Raw genomic sequence first — 13159 nt, forward strand, 5'->3', positions numbered from 1 at the left:
AAGCAGCTCTCCTGCTGAGAGGCTGGGGAATGTAAATTGTATGTGTGTGCTTACATGTGTGGGATTCATAAAGCATTTAAGAATGTAAGAGGATTGCAGAGATTGAATCATTATCTCAGTTGCTGTATGGCTTTCACCCTAGGAGTATATAAATATTTTGATTATAAAGCATGTATCAGTTTGTGTTTAATGATTGATTCATGTTTAGAAGGGAGACGCTTATGGTTTATGTTTGCATTTTATACTTATTTTAATCATGCTTTGTTTTTTTTTTTTTTAATTGCAGCAGCTGTTGCCGGGTAAAAAGTTTTGGGAATCTGATGATTCCAGCAAAGATGGACCAAAAGGGATATTTCTGGGAGATCAGTGGAGAGACAGTGCTTGGGGAACATCAGGTAGCTCAATTATTTACTTAATTTAGTCGGGGTTGAATACAGAAATGTGTAACTCGTCTACTCAGAATTGCTGGCCAGTCTGGATGACACAGCTTTTAAAAGATTTTTTTTTTTTTAAATCATCTGTTTTACATAATAGAAAACTAATAGAAAAACCCACATTGCTTTGTGATAGAGTTAAAAGATATCCATAGTTACAAAAGATTGTCTAATGTGAACGTCTGTATCCTCATGTTTATCTGCTTAAAAATTTTAGATTGCCATTAAAATCTCAGTTTAAACTTTCTGATGTATTTTCTGCCTTTGGATGAATTACTTGTAAGTCTGAACAAAGATATTAAAGAACAAGATTAGTTAAAAAAAAAAGAGCGAACAAAAAACCCCAAACAAAACAAAAACCCCCACAATTTTTAAAATACTAAACCAACCAACCAAAATCTGACAACGTTCAGTTTAAAAAAGAAAAGAAGCGATGTTTTGAATAAGTGTTGAAGTTTACCTGCTAAGAATTTTGCTCTTGGATGGGAGATTGTCCCTTATTTTGAATTTAAGGGGAGACTGATCAGGTTGGTTTTAGTTAAATGGTAAAAAAATCACATGCATGTGCTGAATTTGAAATGCTAACCTTTTACTTTTTATTTTCTGTGCTTTCTCTATGTAATGAATATGCTCCTTAAACACTGCTGAGTATCTCGTGCAGTTTCCAAACAACTGCACAGAACTACAGCTCCAGGGGAGATGTGATTGAGAGCAACTTCACTGTTGTGTGTGGTTTTTTTCCTGCTGAAAATATCTATTTTTAGGGTGAAGGTATTGGGATAGTGATAAGGGCATTTTTTAATTATTTAAATTTCAAAATGGCTGTGAAAAGGGGATAAAGCTTCTCAAAATCTGCTTGGCTGAATCTTGCAGTCTGGCTGGGCTGGGGACATGTTGGGGAGCTGCTGCCTCCAGCTGTCTGACTTGCCTGTCCGCAGTGGATCTCCGTGGCAGCTACTGCATCCAGTCTTCAACAACAGTTTGTGCCTGTATTAATAAAAACTGAAGTTGAGGGTGGATTAAAGGGCTGAGCCAGACTCTGAACAGCAACAGCTGAGAAGGAGACTTTCTCCTTTGCTGCCTCTGTTGTTGGGCTGGTTACATCCACCAGACAGGCAGGGTTAGACATCTGGGGGAGGTAACCTCCTACGCTGGCTGATCACAGATCTCCATGAGTCAAAGCCCTTTGTCTCATCTCTTCCTTTGTTTATTCTCAATTAATCCTGTGCACCTTACAGCCTTTATTCCTGAGCCATGGCCTGCACTGGTGTCTGAGTCAGGGAAGTCATAGTTTCCCCTTTTGCTCATCTAAGATGAAGAGAACAGCCATGGTCTAGGCAGTTGTTCAAGGTCACTGCCCCAGAGCAAGGAGCACAACTTGGAGGTGGGGTGTGGAAGTGTCCTTGGCCAGAAGACTAGTTTGTTCCGTGAACAGTGGAACTAATGAAGCCTGGTTTTCTGTAAGATGCCCTTCGCTCCATCCATTTTCCTTTCTGTCTGTGTCCACAGTATGCACTGCGGTCCTCCCATATGGCTTTCGTTCTTCATTACTCTACCTTGAAGTTGTAGTTTTAAAGCATTTAAAGCCAGTACCGCTAAAAGAAGCAATCCTGTCTGATGCAGCCCACTCCCTTCTTCCCCTCCTGGCGGTACAAGTAGTTATACAGCAGTGCAATGAAACCTGCTGGGGAATTGATCAGAGTTAAAACTAGCTTTTCTCTTTTCTTAGCTTTATCCCTAAAAAGTCTCCCCAGCCCGCTTCACTTCAGCCACACAGGTGCTCGTGCTGGCTTGAGGCAAAAGGCAGGAAAGTGTAGCCAGGAGCAATGATAGAATAGAATTACTTCTCTTGACAGCTTATGCCTGCTTTATAAGGAAGCTGCAGTATCGATATCATTGCATGTGCCTTCCACCATCCCCTGGCAACTACTGTATCTGCTGCCTATTATTTTTGACTCACTGACTATTGCCAGTCTGAGCAGCCAGGAGCAGAGAACTTGTTCCCTTCCCTCGTTGGGGCTGTAGGGTCACTTTCTCCTGCCCAGCCAGCGATTTTTGCAAAGCTCACAAGGACTTGGAGACATCTATCCTTAGTCTGTTCTGGTTGGATCTCAAACCCTCACGCTGCTGGGATCGTAAAGGGATGGGGCTGATGCTGAAGGACAGGAGATGAGGAAGAAGAAGTTAAGTTCTCATAAACTTTTTCTTGAGGAAATAGCAGCTAAGAGAAGCTCTGATCATGACATGAATATGACAGTTCATATGACCAAGGAAACAGATGTAGGCTGGTGTAACGGTAGGAGAATGTTTTAAATGACAAAGCAAGACTGATTGTTTTTTCACTGTATTAATGCAAGAGTTTTACTAAAACTAAAAATTAGAACTTTGTTTTTTTAATTGTAACCTTTACTTAGAGACTTAAATTCCTGAAATTTCATGATTTTAGACTTTAAATGTAGTCATCGCTTGTAGGTTTACAGGTTCTAGTATTTAAAAAATGAGAAAGCCATCCTGCTTTTTCTGATAGACATCAGAGTGAAAAAGTTGGCACTTCTTAGTACAATTAAGACCCTAGAGAGTACGTATTTAATGACTTGCCTCCTTTGAATAGCTGGATCTACTTGTAAGAATTACACATGTTTTTGTTCCAGATCACTCTGTTTCCCAACCAATTATGGTTCAGAGAAGACCTGGTCAGGGGTTTCATGTGAATAGTGAAGTCAACTCAGTGCTTTCACCACGGTCAGAGAGTGGAGGACTTGGAGTTAGCATGGTGGAGTATGTGTTGAGCTCATCTCCTGGAGATTCCTGCCTAAGGAAAGGAGGATTTGTAAGTGTGCCTGATTCTGACATTTGAGTTCCCATTATGTTACTTTCTCCATTTGCTGCTTGGTTTGTTTGTTTGTTAATCCATTTGTAAAGGCAGATGTTTCTTCTTTCTTTTATTTGCTCTTAGTTTAGCTAGCTATCTTAAAATGGGTAGGCTAGCAGTTTAACTGTTGTTCTTGACTTAGGGGATGCAGTATGGGAGATGGGTGTAAAGGATGTGAAGGTTGCTGACATTCCCTGGTTCTTCGGATAAGCACACCGGCAGTAACACCCCATCTAAGCTTGTCGTTGGAAAAGTATGCAAATCTACCTGTGGTTTTCGAATGAGCGTGTGGCTGCTTCGTTGCTGGCTAAGAACAAAAAGCTCCATGTAATGATGCTAGAAACGTAATGTAGCTACAAAAGCCACTCCAGCTGGGGAATGCTTTCAAGGGCATATCGTTTCCTATGGAGAAATGGCATTAGTCACTGTGCTTCGTGGGGTGGGGAAGGGAGCACAGTTGCTGCTGCCTCGAATCTAAGGATGTGGTGAGAGAGGCATAATCAAGCCCCATCCCTGTAGTGGGGAAAAAGGGGCTGCATCTCAGCTCTACCTCCTAGGCCAAGTGCTAGATCAGGAATTGTTGAAAAACATAAAAGCAGAGTAGGTTTGTTACTGTGAGACTGCTGTGCTCATTTCTTCAGGGAGCTGATTTGTGGTTTCCTTCATCCATCCTCTTATTTTTGTCCCTCATTAGTGGGCACCTGATAACCTTGTTGAACCCTGAGCCTAAGAAAGATGATTTTTGAGAAATGAACAATCAGTGGAAGGAGCCAATTTATCATCCGAATTGGGGGATAGAGCGGTGTGTGCTCTGCAGCATTGATAGTCAGGATGCTGGTTCTGAAACGAAGGGTCTCACTGGTGACTATCACATTGCGTGGGTGAGAATTGGGCTCCAAATTTGTGTTTACAATTGGCATTTCCAAGTCCACTCTTTAATATGAAGGAATATTTCATTATATGATTTTATCATATAGTATTTCATATAACACTTTATTATATGATTTATTATACGATTTTATTTTCTTCAAGAAGCATCAGAAGATCATTGCTTTTTAAACAGTCTTTTTTTTTCTAAAGATGGGGGGGAAAGATCCCCACATGCAATAAGAGAGAATGGAAAAATTACGTAGTTGATACAAGGTTCGAATGCCCTGTTATGTGCAGAGTACTCTTCCCTCAGATGAAGTGGAAGACAGGGTTTGAATGTCTGTCTTTGTGACAGCACCAAAGCTGTGTCTGATAAATATGTTTATATGCCCCTTGCTGTTTTTTATCATAAATTATGTTGTTTTTCCTCTCCCTTTTGTTGTTCAAAACTCTGCCCCTGGCATAATCACCCTTTATTCTTCTCCCAAGTGGAATAAAATGCAGACATTAAGGGCAGAAATGCTGCAGATGTAATAGCACTCATAAAATGCTCAACACAACAAAAATCCTTCTTTTCCTTCTTTTTTTTTTTTTTCTTCCTTCCTGCTCCCCATCATGTATTTTAGGATTATATGAACGAGTGATCAAGGTAGTGATTAACTTGAGTGCTCTTGAATGAGCCATACCTTGGAATTCACTGTGTAGATCACAGTAATGCCCCCCAAAACCGGGGTGATCCTGTTCTGCTCAAATTCATGCACTTGTCGTTGACACTGAGACGGTGACATTGGGAGAGGCACTAATTCTGTTCATATGCCTTCAGTACATGCTGTTGTATTGAAAAATTCCCGAGTTAATTTTGAAGTGCCGAAGACCCATCTAGAAATAGGATTTGGATAAATTTGCTTAAGAATTATTTTGGGGTGGGATTTTTAGAGTGTATAGAAGCAGACCCTGCATTACTAAATAGAAGAAACTGAATAGATAGATAAAACCTCTCTTGGAAGAGTGAGAACTAATTCCCTTATTTCTTCAGTTATGATTGACTATTTTGCTTTTTTACATGTTTATTTGTAAGAACTAATGTTTGCAAGTGACTTATTTTACTGTGACATGGTTTTTTTGATTTGTTACCATCTTGGAATAAAAGTAAAATTGATCTGAAAACTAAGCTTATTAAAATAATGTCTCTTTTGCCTAGGGGCCAAGGGATGCAGAGAATGATGAGAATGACAAAGGGGATAAGAAAAATAAGGGCACATTTGATGGCGATAAATTAGGAGATCTGAAGGAGGAGGGGGATGTGATGGATAAAACAAATGGTTTGCCTGTGCAGAATGGAATCGACGCAGATGTCAAAGACTTCAGGTATGTGCACCATTTGTTAATAATTAATCAGTGTCACGCTTAACTTTTTTAAAAAAGCTTTTCCATGCTGTAGTGAAAAAGCCTTTGACTCATTGAAACACTGTCATAAGGATGTTAAAATGTACCCAGGGAAGCACTGTGAGAAGGTGGAGGCTAACATCTGATAGCTCGAGTCTGTGCAGACCTGGTTCTGTATATTGTAATCTTGTTTTATTTTCACACCTGTTCTTAATTACTCTGTGTGGGATTCTTATGGAAATACCTGCTGAAGACATTGACTCTGTTTATACACTAGTCTAAATTATAGTTGGGGTTTTGGACTTGTTGCTTCTAACTCTCAAGAGATTAAAGCTTTCTGAAATTGTGGCTATTGATGTAATCAATGCATTTGTATTTCTTGCTAGCTTACCTACTTGCTGGGCCTCGTGTTGACACACAGGAAAACTGTAAAAGCAAAACAAATGTGCTGTGGGGCGCATGCTGCTGGCCCTTGCATTGGGATATAAACCATTTCTCACTTGAGTCCAGTACTTAGGTAATTAAGAAACCATGGCAGCTACTTTAGAAAGGTTTCAAGCGAGGTACAGTGCTACAGTCACGTGGTTAGTAATTACCAAATAGATTTATGAAAAAATAACTTTGGCATTTCTAAAATCCTGTCTTGTTGTGACTCTCTCAATTGAGGAGGAAAAAGAAACTGAAGTTTTTTTACACTTTTAGTATAACAGGTCTTTGAGGCGGAGGGACTGGGAGTTTTGTGGGTGGGGGTTTTTTTTGCCTTTTTTAAATACATAAATTGTTCTGTAGAATTCATTTAGGGAACTATTTCAGACATTCCTTTTATCTTTTTCCTCTTTATCACAACATCTACAAGCAGTTCTGGTGAGTACTAGTGTCTGTTGCTGTTAATTGATGCTGTGTGACATGGCATTAAACGGATGTGCATAGTGACCAGTATCTTTTCTTTCTGCATAGCCGTACACCTGGTAATTGCCAGAACTCTGCTAGTGAAGTAGATCTTCTGGGTCCAAACCAGAATGGATCAGAGGGCTTAGCCCAGCTGGCAAGTACTAATGGTGCCAAGCCGGTGGAGGATTTCTCCAATATTGAGTCCCAGAGCGTCCCTCTGGATCCCATGGAGCACGTTGGCATGGAGCCTCTTCAGTTTGATTATTCTGGCACTCAAGTACCTGTGGACTCAGCCGCAGCCACCGTGGGGCTCTTCGATTACAATTCCCAACAGCAGGTAAAGTGTTGGGTGTTGGTTCTACCCCACCACTCCAGTTCCTCCAGGAGAGTCATCGCAGGGTTAGCGTGAGCTCAGGCTCTTGTCTGGGGGAGAGGGATGGAGGAAGACTTGGAACAGTTCCATCATCTCTGTGCCACCTTTAGAGTGCTGCACGTGTCCTCCTAGGGAGCTCGAGGCAGAAGATCTCTGTAAGATGGCCATCTGAACAGCAGTTATCAAACAGCACTTTTCTGTGTATTAATTATTTTTAGCTTGCGTAAGTTTGCATTGGAGAAAAGCTTTAAATTAGAAAAATTACTAAACAAAAACCTCCCACCCCCCACCCTCAAGCGCTCAAAGCGACTTAGGGGACAAATGAGTGTTCAGCCTCGGTGCTGCAGCCCTGCTTTGGGATCTGTGCAGTACTGAACTGGAGCAGACTGAGGGAATAATGAGTTTAAACTGGCTCTCCTGTACTTGAGTGCGGTTTAAAACCTGAGGTCAGAGTCCAATACTACAAAACTTTATCTCAGCCCAGTGAGTTTGTTTGACCTTTTCTCCCACGCAAGCGGCCCAAGCTTCTCATCCTGGACAAGTAATCTAAGTCCTTGCTTTGCTGTTGGCTTCTCTTGAATGCTGGGCCTAGATCCAACGACTGACTCGTAATCCACTCCTGTTCCTGCTAGTTTGGGTAACGATTGTAAACTTTTATTGCTTTCCTTTTTGTAAGTATGATATCCCTTGAAGAATAAAATCCTTTGTTGTAGCTGATTGCAAGAGTGTATAACTTAGCCCTGGGTTTCCTGAAGTATCTGATCTTTTTTAGCAAAATAACCTGTTGGCACTCTGTATTGAGGAAAGACCATTGCCAAGTTTGTGCTAAAGGCCCACCTTCAGAGAGTTATCATCGTCTTAAAAGCAATGTAAATATCTGTGTTATAGCTTAATTGGGTGTTTTATTATATAGCACGTTTAGGAGGTTAATGATGGAAAATTTTTTAATGATTAAACTAAATAGCTGCTGTATAGTTCAAAAAGGGGGAAAAAAAAGGCAGCTAGTTTAAAGTCTTTTGTCTTACTCTGTGGTGTAGGACCTTGAATGCAAGAATTAACTTCAAACAATGAAACTTGTGTATTTTTTTAAAACAGTATGTTAGAGCTAACTGGGTGAACTCCTTTTTAAAGAACCATTAATTACGGGAAAATAACGGCAGGAATGTGAAGCCTGTAATTTGTATTTTGTCTGTTAGTGTATTTTATTTAAATTAAGGCTCATTTACAAGTTCGTGTCGCTTTTATTTGTTTCTTCCAGCCTTTAGAAAAAAGAATTTAAAATTTGACGTGTCTTGCACCTAGCTAGAAATAAAAACTCTAGAAGTAAAGCCAACCTGGAAAGTGTGCTGTTTTCAGACGTGATTGCAGTACGGCTTTCTGGCTCTGGATGGCCCTGTAGACAGGCCTGTTTGGTTTTTTTGGTTTTTTGTTTATTTTTCTTCTTTGTATAAAGTGGATGAGTATTATCCACCTAGACCTGATGTAATTTCCATGTAACGGTGCTTAAATCTTTCTGCTGGGTTGCCTGTGAAGCTGAAATTATCTCTCCTCTCTTTGAACTGTAAATTTTGGTGGGGAGCAGGAGGCCCTGGCACTGTGAGCACAGCTGCCTGCCCACCCAGTCACTCTGGCATGCTTAGCTTCCAGCCAGGTCACGCTGAGAATAAGCAGGACAGGCTGTTTAATAAGGACTGTTATTTTAAAGTTTCAGCTTTGTTGCGATAGCTACTTACACCTACAGTAAACGCAAACAGCAGGCTTTTGTGAGCGTAAGTGCTGTATTAAAGATAAGGATTTGCTCTTCTGCCAAATGTGACCTCTCAGTGCACATTTGTGTAAATGGCTCAGAGTTGTACCCGTTTTCTTAATACATATTTTATCCAGCAACCAGTGTTTCTTGTTATTCACTGTCTGCCAGTTATAGCCTGTATGAAAGAAATCTGTCTTTTGGCAGTATAGTTTTTTTCCATTCAGTTGTCAGAAAGAAATATGTCCTGAACAAAAGGATCTCGTCTCTCAAAGTGTCTATCTCAGTCCGTTGGGAAGTGTTATATACTTTGAAGGGATTACAAGCAAGTACAGCTAAAAGCAATATTAAGAAGGGAAGGTCTTAACCACGTGTAATCTGATTAGAGATGTCAGATGTTTATATTGCAGAAGAAACTGGCTTTACAGAAAGCTACTCTTACAGTGTTCCTATAACTATCATACAGACTGCGATGCTCTGGTTTCTTGGAATTCCCTTGATGAACTCCCCCATGTGTTGTAAATACTTCATTTGTGTATCTGAGAGGAAAATAGCCTCGCTTTTTGAAATGTTGAATTCCTCTGAAACAGCATCAGTCATTTGCAGGTTTTCACTCTGAATGTCATTTCTAATAGGCTAAAATGCTCCATGCATACATTCTTATAAATTTAGCCTCACTTTGTAAATTCCAGTTAATACTCCTGTTAGAAGAGGTTTCTTCTCCTTTTTCCACTTACCAGAGACAACAATTTAACACTGATACATGGTTTAACCTTAGTTTCATATCCAGTAGGGTTCCAAATAAGATGACAAAAAGCTGTTATTTGAGTTTTTACTTTTTGCTTTGTTTTTTGCAATATAGGTCTTTGCTGTCAGCAGATGGAGACAGTGCGTTGAGACTTTAATAACCCTTCCTAAATAGGTAGAGTTGACGATTCCCAGAGCTCATGTGGTGTAGGGGCTTATCTGGCTAAGTAAAGCCTGAAATTGTGATCTTTTTTGTTGGCTCCGCTTCCTTGTGCATGGTACAGGCAGTATGAAACTTGCAGCTGCAGAAAGTTTTAGCTGTTCACACTTGAGTTTCTTCTGGGTGAGCTGAGGCTAGAATCTGGGTTTGCAAGTTTGCAGAAACTGCGATTTAAAGCGGGCAGAGGGGGAGGTCGCTGATTTGAGTCACTGCCTGAGTGCATCGCTTAGATACCAGTATTTACCTGACCCTTCCTTAGAAGGGAAGCTCTCTAAAGGTTTGAGAGGTCGTCAAACGGAAGGAATCCAGCCCTTCCTCATGCTTGTGACACAGTGTGAATGCAGAACATTTGTTTTAAAGAAGCTCAAGAACATTGTCTGAGGAAGTAAGCATCACTAAGTTGGAGGATGCAGACATACCCTCCGGGATTTTCTTGAGCAGATGAAAGGACTCTGCCCAGCCACTCTGTTCCTTATTCTTCCATTACACCAATAATTTTAGGTAAAGGAGCATCTTTTCAATCTCCATCTTTGAGTCTTTAGGTAGACTCTAACAGCTGCTGACAGCAGCCATTTGCAGAGCATTTTAGATACTGTGGCTTGATTTCAGCAAAAGAAGAATGCACAAAGCTGTTGTGGGTACTTGTTATGTCTGGAAGTCAAATTTAACAGTCATCAGCTGCGCTCACAAGAGGAGGAGGGAGCAAGCAGACAACAATAAAAAAATAAAACAGCAGCAGGTAAAATATTCATGCTTGGAGGAGCTGTGTAGTTTATTTTGCTAGGACTTCTGATTTAAAGATGGATCATTGAGATGCATTTGGGAGGTGTGGAAGTCATCACACATGTAAACTGAGAACAAGGAAAAGTATTTTCAGAGAAGGTAAGTGCTTTTTTGCCCTTAAGACGGGCAACTAACCAGACTGGAAAAACAGATCCCAGGGATGCAAAAGGATATGAAAATTAAAGGTTTTGGTGAAGCGCTTGCAGTTGAAGAAAGCTGAAATACTGGGTTACTGAACTCAATAGAAAAGTAGACAACAAAACCAGGGATGGCTGTTCTAGATGTATCTATGCCCAGCAGTGGGGCAAGTTTATGGGAGAGATACGTGTGTATTTTTCTGTATCAGCTGCTGATCAGTGAATGAGATGTTGCTGGAGACTCCTACAGAGCCAGTATCCCTCTTTCCATTTTCTGTAGATGCCCATGTCCTTGCTTTTTTAAACTAAAAGATGACAGTAGAGCATTTGATCCAGCCACTAATGCCAGATGGTATATTAACAAAGATTATACCCCTTATAAGCACTCAACTTTGTGTAAGCATGAAGTATTGTTGAATGACGTGTTTAAAAAAGAAAAAAGAAAAAAAAATAAAGGTGTGTTCTGCATAAAGACTGCTAGGAATGTTTTATGGCCCTCCTGATGTTAGGCCCAGGGAGGTAATAAAGTAACTGTGGATTTGATATGTTTCTCCATAAGCAGCATTACGATACTCCCTGGATATATGGAGGGGCCCCAGCATCTTAAGGGGTGAACAATCTTTGGGGAAAACTGTTGTGATTAGGTTTTTGGTGCACAGAGGATCAAATCTGGATCCCCTAAGTACTGAGTTTCCACATCTTATGTCTGATACTGATCCCTTACATGTTTTTTTTCTCCTTTTGAACTGGTAAAAAGAGAAGAAAATAGAGGTAGACTATCACCCATCTTTTTTTCAGATTTTCTGCCTAAACAGTGCAGTTGCTCATCCTGCTCTCAGGAGAACCAACTCCAACTTTTGCCTAAAAAAACCTCCAACCCTAATTTTCTAAATGATTCTGTGCTGCTTCTCGATGGTTGCGAGTTTCTGCCAAAAATTTGGGCAGAATTATTATTGCTGCTTCTGACAGCTGAAGTAGCTCACTTGTCTTGTCTGAAAGGAGGGCAGAGATAATAGGTGTGAAAATTGTATGGCATTTAGGCCTATTTTTTCCAAGTGAGTGGAGAGAGAAAACATTTATTACAGTGGTTTGTGAAGTTGTTCACACTTCAGAAATGATCACTTCTGGAAGTAAGTGGTGATGAACATTGCTTCTGGATACTTTGAGTGGCTCTTCAGCTTGTATATCCTTAAATGTTTTAATTAGAGCTGAGCAATGGTCTGCTAATGGATTGATTGATTCAGGGAGTGTTTCACTTGGGTGGAGGCATCGGAAACTGGGGAAGTAAGTTTTTAGTAAGGACCTGGATGAATGAAAAAACAAAAAACCCTAAGCAAAAATACTTTAAGGACTAATGTAATCCTCTCTTTTTTTCTTATTGAGAGTGACTGTTCTCAATAACATTGCCCACACTCCCTAAGATTGCAGTGAGCTGTAAACTGACAAACTTGTATATACTTTGGATGACTTAACCAAAAAGTCCCTGGGTCTGGTCTCTGTCTGTGGTTAAAGAAGAATTTCCACTTCTTGCCTGGATTCATGTAGGAGATGCTGGAGATGGAAGGCTGGCAGGTAAAGGAGGTGTTTTGTCCAGGGGTCTGTGAGCTCCTGAGGCTTCCATCCCATCCGATGGCTCTTCAGCTGGCTCTGAAGCCATCTCAAGTGTATCATCTCTCTCACACCTCGCTCTGCAGCCCACCTGCCGTCCCGCTCGCCGCTTCAGACCATCTGGGAGAGTCACACGGGTTGGCCACTGCTGTAACTGCGATTTCACTGTACTCGGTGGTGTTCAAGATCTGGAAGTGCTCGTGGCAGCTACTAGTGATCTGCCGGCTGCAGTTAGGGGTTGTGTGTTTGAGGAGGAGTTGGGGAAAAAATGGCTTTCAGGCATTGTGCAGAGAATAGCAGAGAAAATGCTGGCTGTGGTTTAGCTGTACTTCAGAAATATATTTCTTTTTCAGGTGGATTATCATGGGCAATTGATTTCAAAAGAGTTTGTTTTTTTTTCAATTCCTTTTGAAATGTTTCCCTTTAAAGAGGAGTGTCTGTAGTTGTGAAAATAAATCTAGTGTAAAGGAATTCCTTTAAAAGGAAGGAAGAGAATGCTTTTTGTGCATGAGTAAAGGACCATATTTGTGCTTTTGTCCCCTTAGTTGTTCCAAAGACCGAATGCACTTGCTGTTCAACAACTAACAGCAGCGCAGCAGCAGCAGTACGCGTTGGCAGCTGCCCATCAGCCTCACATAGGTAAGTCTTGCATTTAATATATTACATTTTACTGGACTTCTGTTAATCCTCAGAATACATTGGGAAAATAGCAGGGAAAAAGGAGTGGTAGGGTTTAGAGAATCCTAAATATGTTATTGCAACTGGTAATCGACACGCAAGCAGAAGTATATTGTCTGAAGATTTACTTGAAAAATTCTGGAGGTATCTCTTGCATGCTTTTAAAAGCTCTAGAGCATTCATGTCTGGCAGAAATGACACTCTTACCCCAGCTAAGAGTGCTGTTCAGTGATGAGAGTGTTCTGAAGTACTTGCTTGCTCTGAGTGAGGCATGAATTAGGGTAAGTGGCACAGTGAAGTGAGAGTAAAAATGCACAATTCAATATACGTCCGAATGTGTTTCCTGTGGTTCAGCTGCCTGGGGTCTGACTTTAATTTAAAGATGTAATTTATGCAAACACGTGGTTCCTATT

At 40.7% G+C, this 13159-nt stretch overlaps 1 protein-coding gene across 14 annotated transcripts in view; it reads left to right on the forward strand.

The window, feature by feature from the left end:
- PUM1 (pumilio RNA binding family member 1) overlaps positions 1–13159 on the forward strand; it is a 78491-nt gene that overhangs the window by 30030 nt on the left and 35302 nt on the right. For 9 of the 14 annotated variants that reach the window (XM_074894447.1, XM_074894449.1, XM_074894450.1 and 6 more), the window contains 5 exons: positions 287–395; positions 3086–3264; positions 5378–5544; positions 6520–6790; positions 12614–12707. In XM_074894447.1, the coding sequence (XP_074750548.1) occupies positions 287–395; positions 3086–3264; positions 5378–5544; positions 6520–6790; positions 12614–12707 (820 nt within the window). The remainder of the gene's footprint in view (positions 1–286; positions 396–3085; positions 3265–5377; positions 5545–6519; positions 6791–12613; positions 12708–13159) is intronic. The other 5 variants (XM_074894448.1, XM_074894460.1, XM_074894458.1 and 2 more) reach the window with 1 other exon arrangement.

The sequence above is a fragment of the Strix uralensis genome, chromosome 25, assembly GCF_047716275.1.
Source record: "Strix uralensis isolate ZFMK-TIS-50842 chromosome 25, bStrUra1, whole genome shotgun sequence".
In the NCBI taxonomy this organism is placed as follows: Eukaryota; Metazoa; Chordata; class Aves; order Strigiformes; family Strigidae; genus Strix; species Strix uralensis.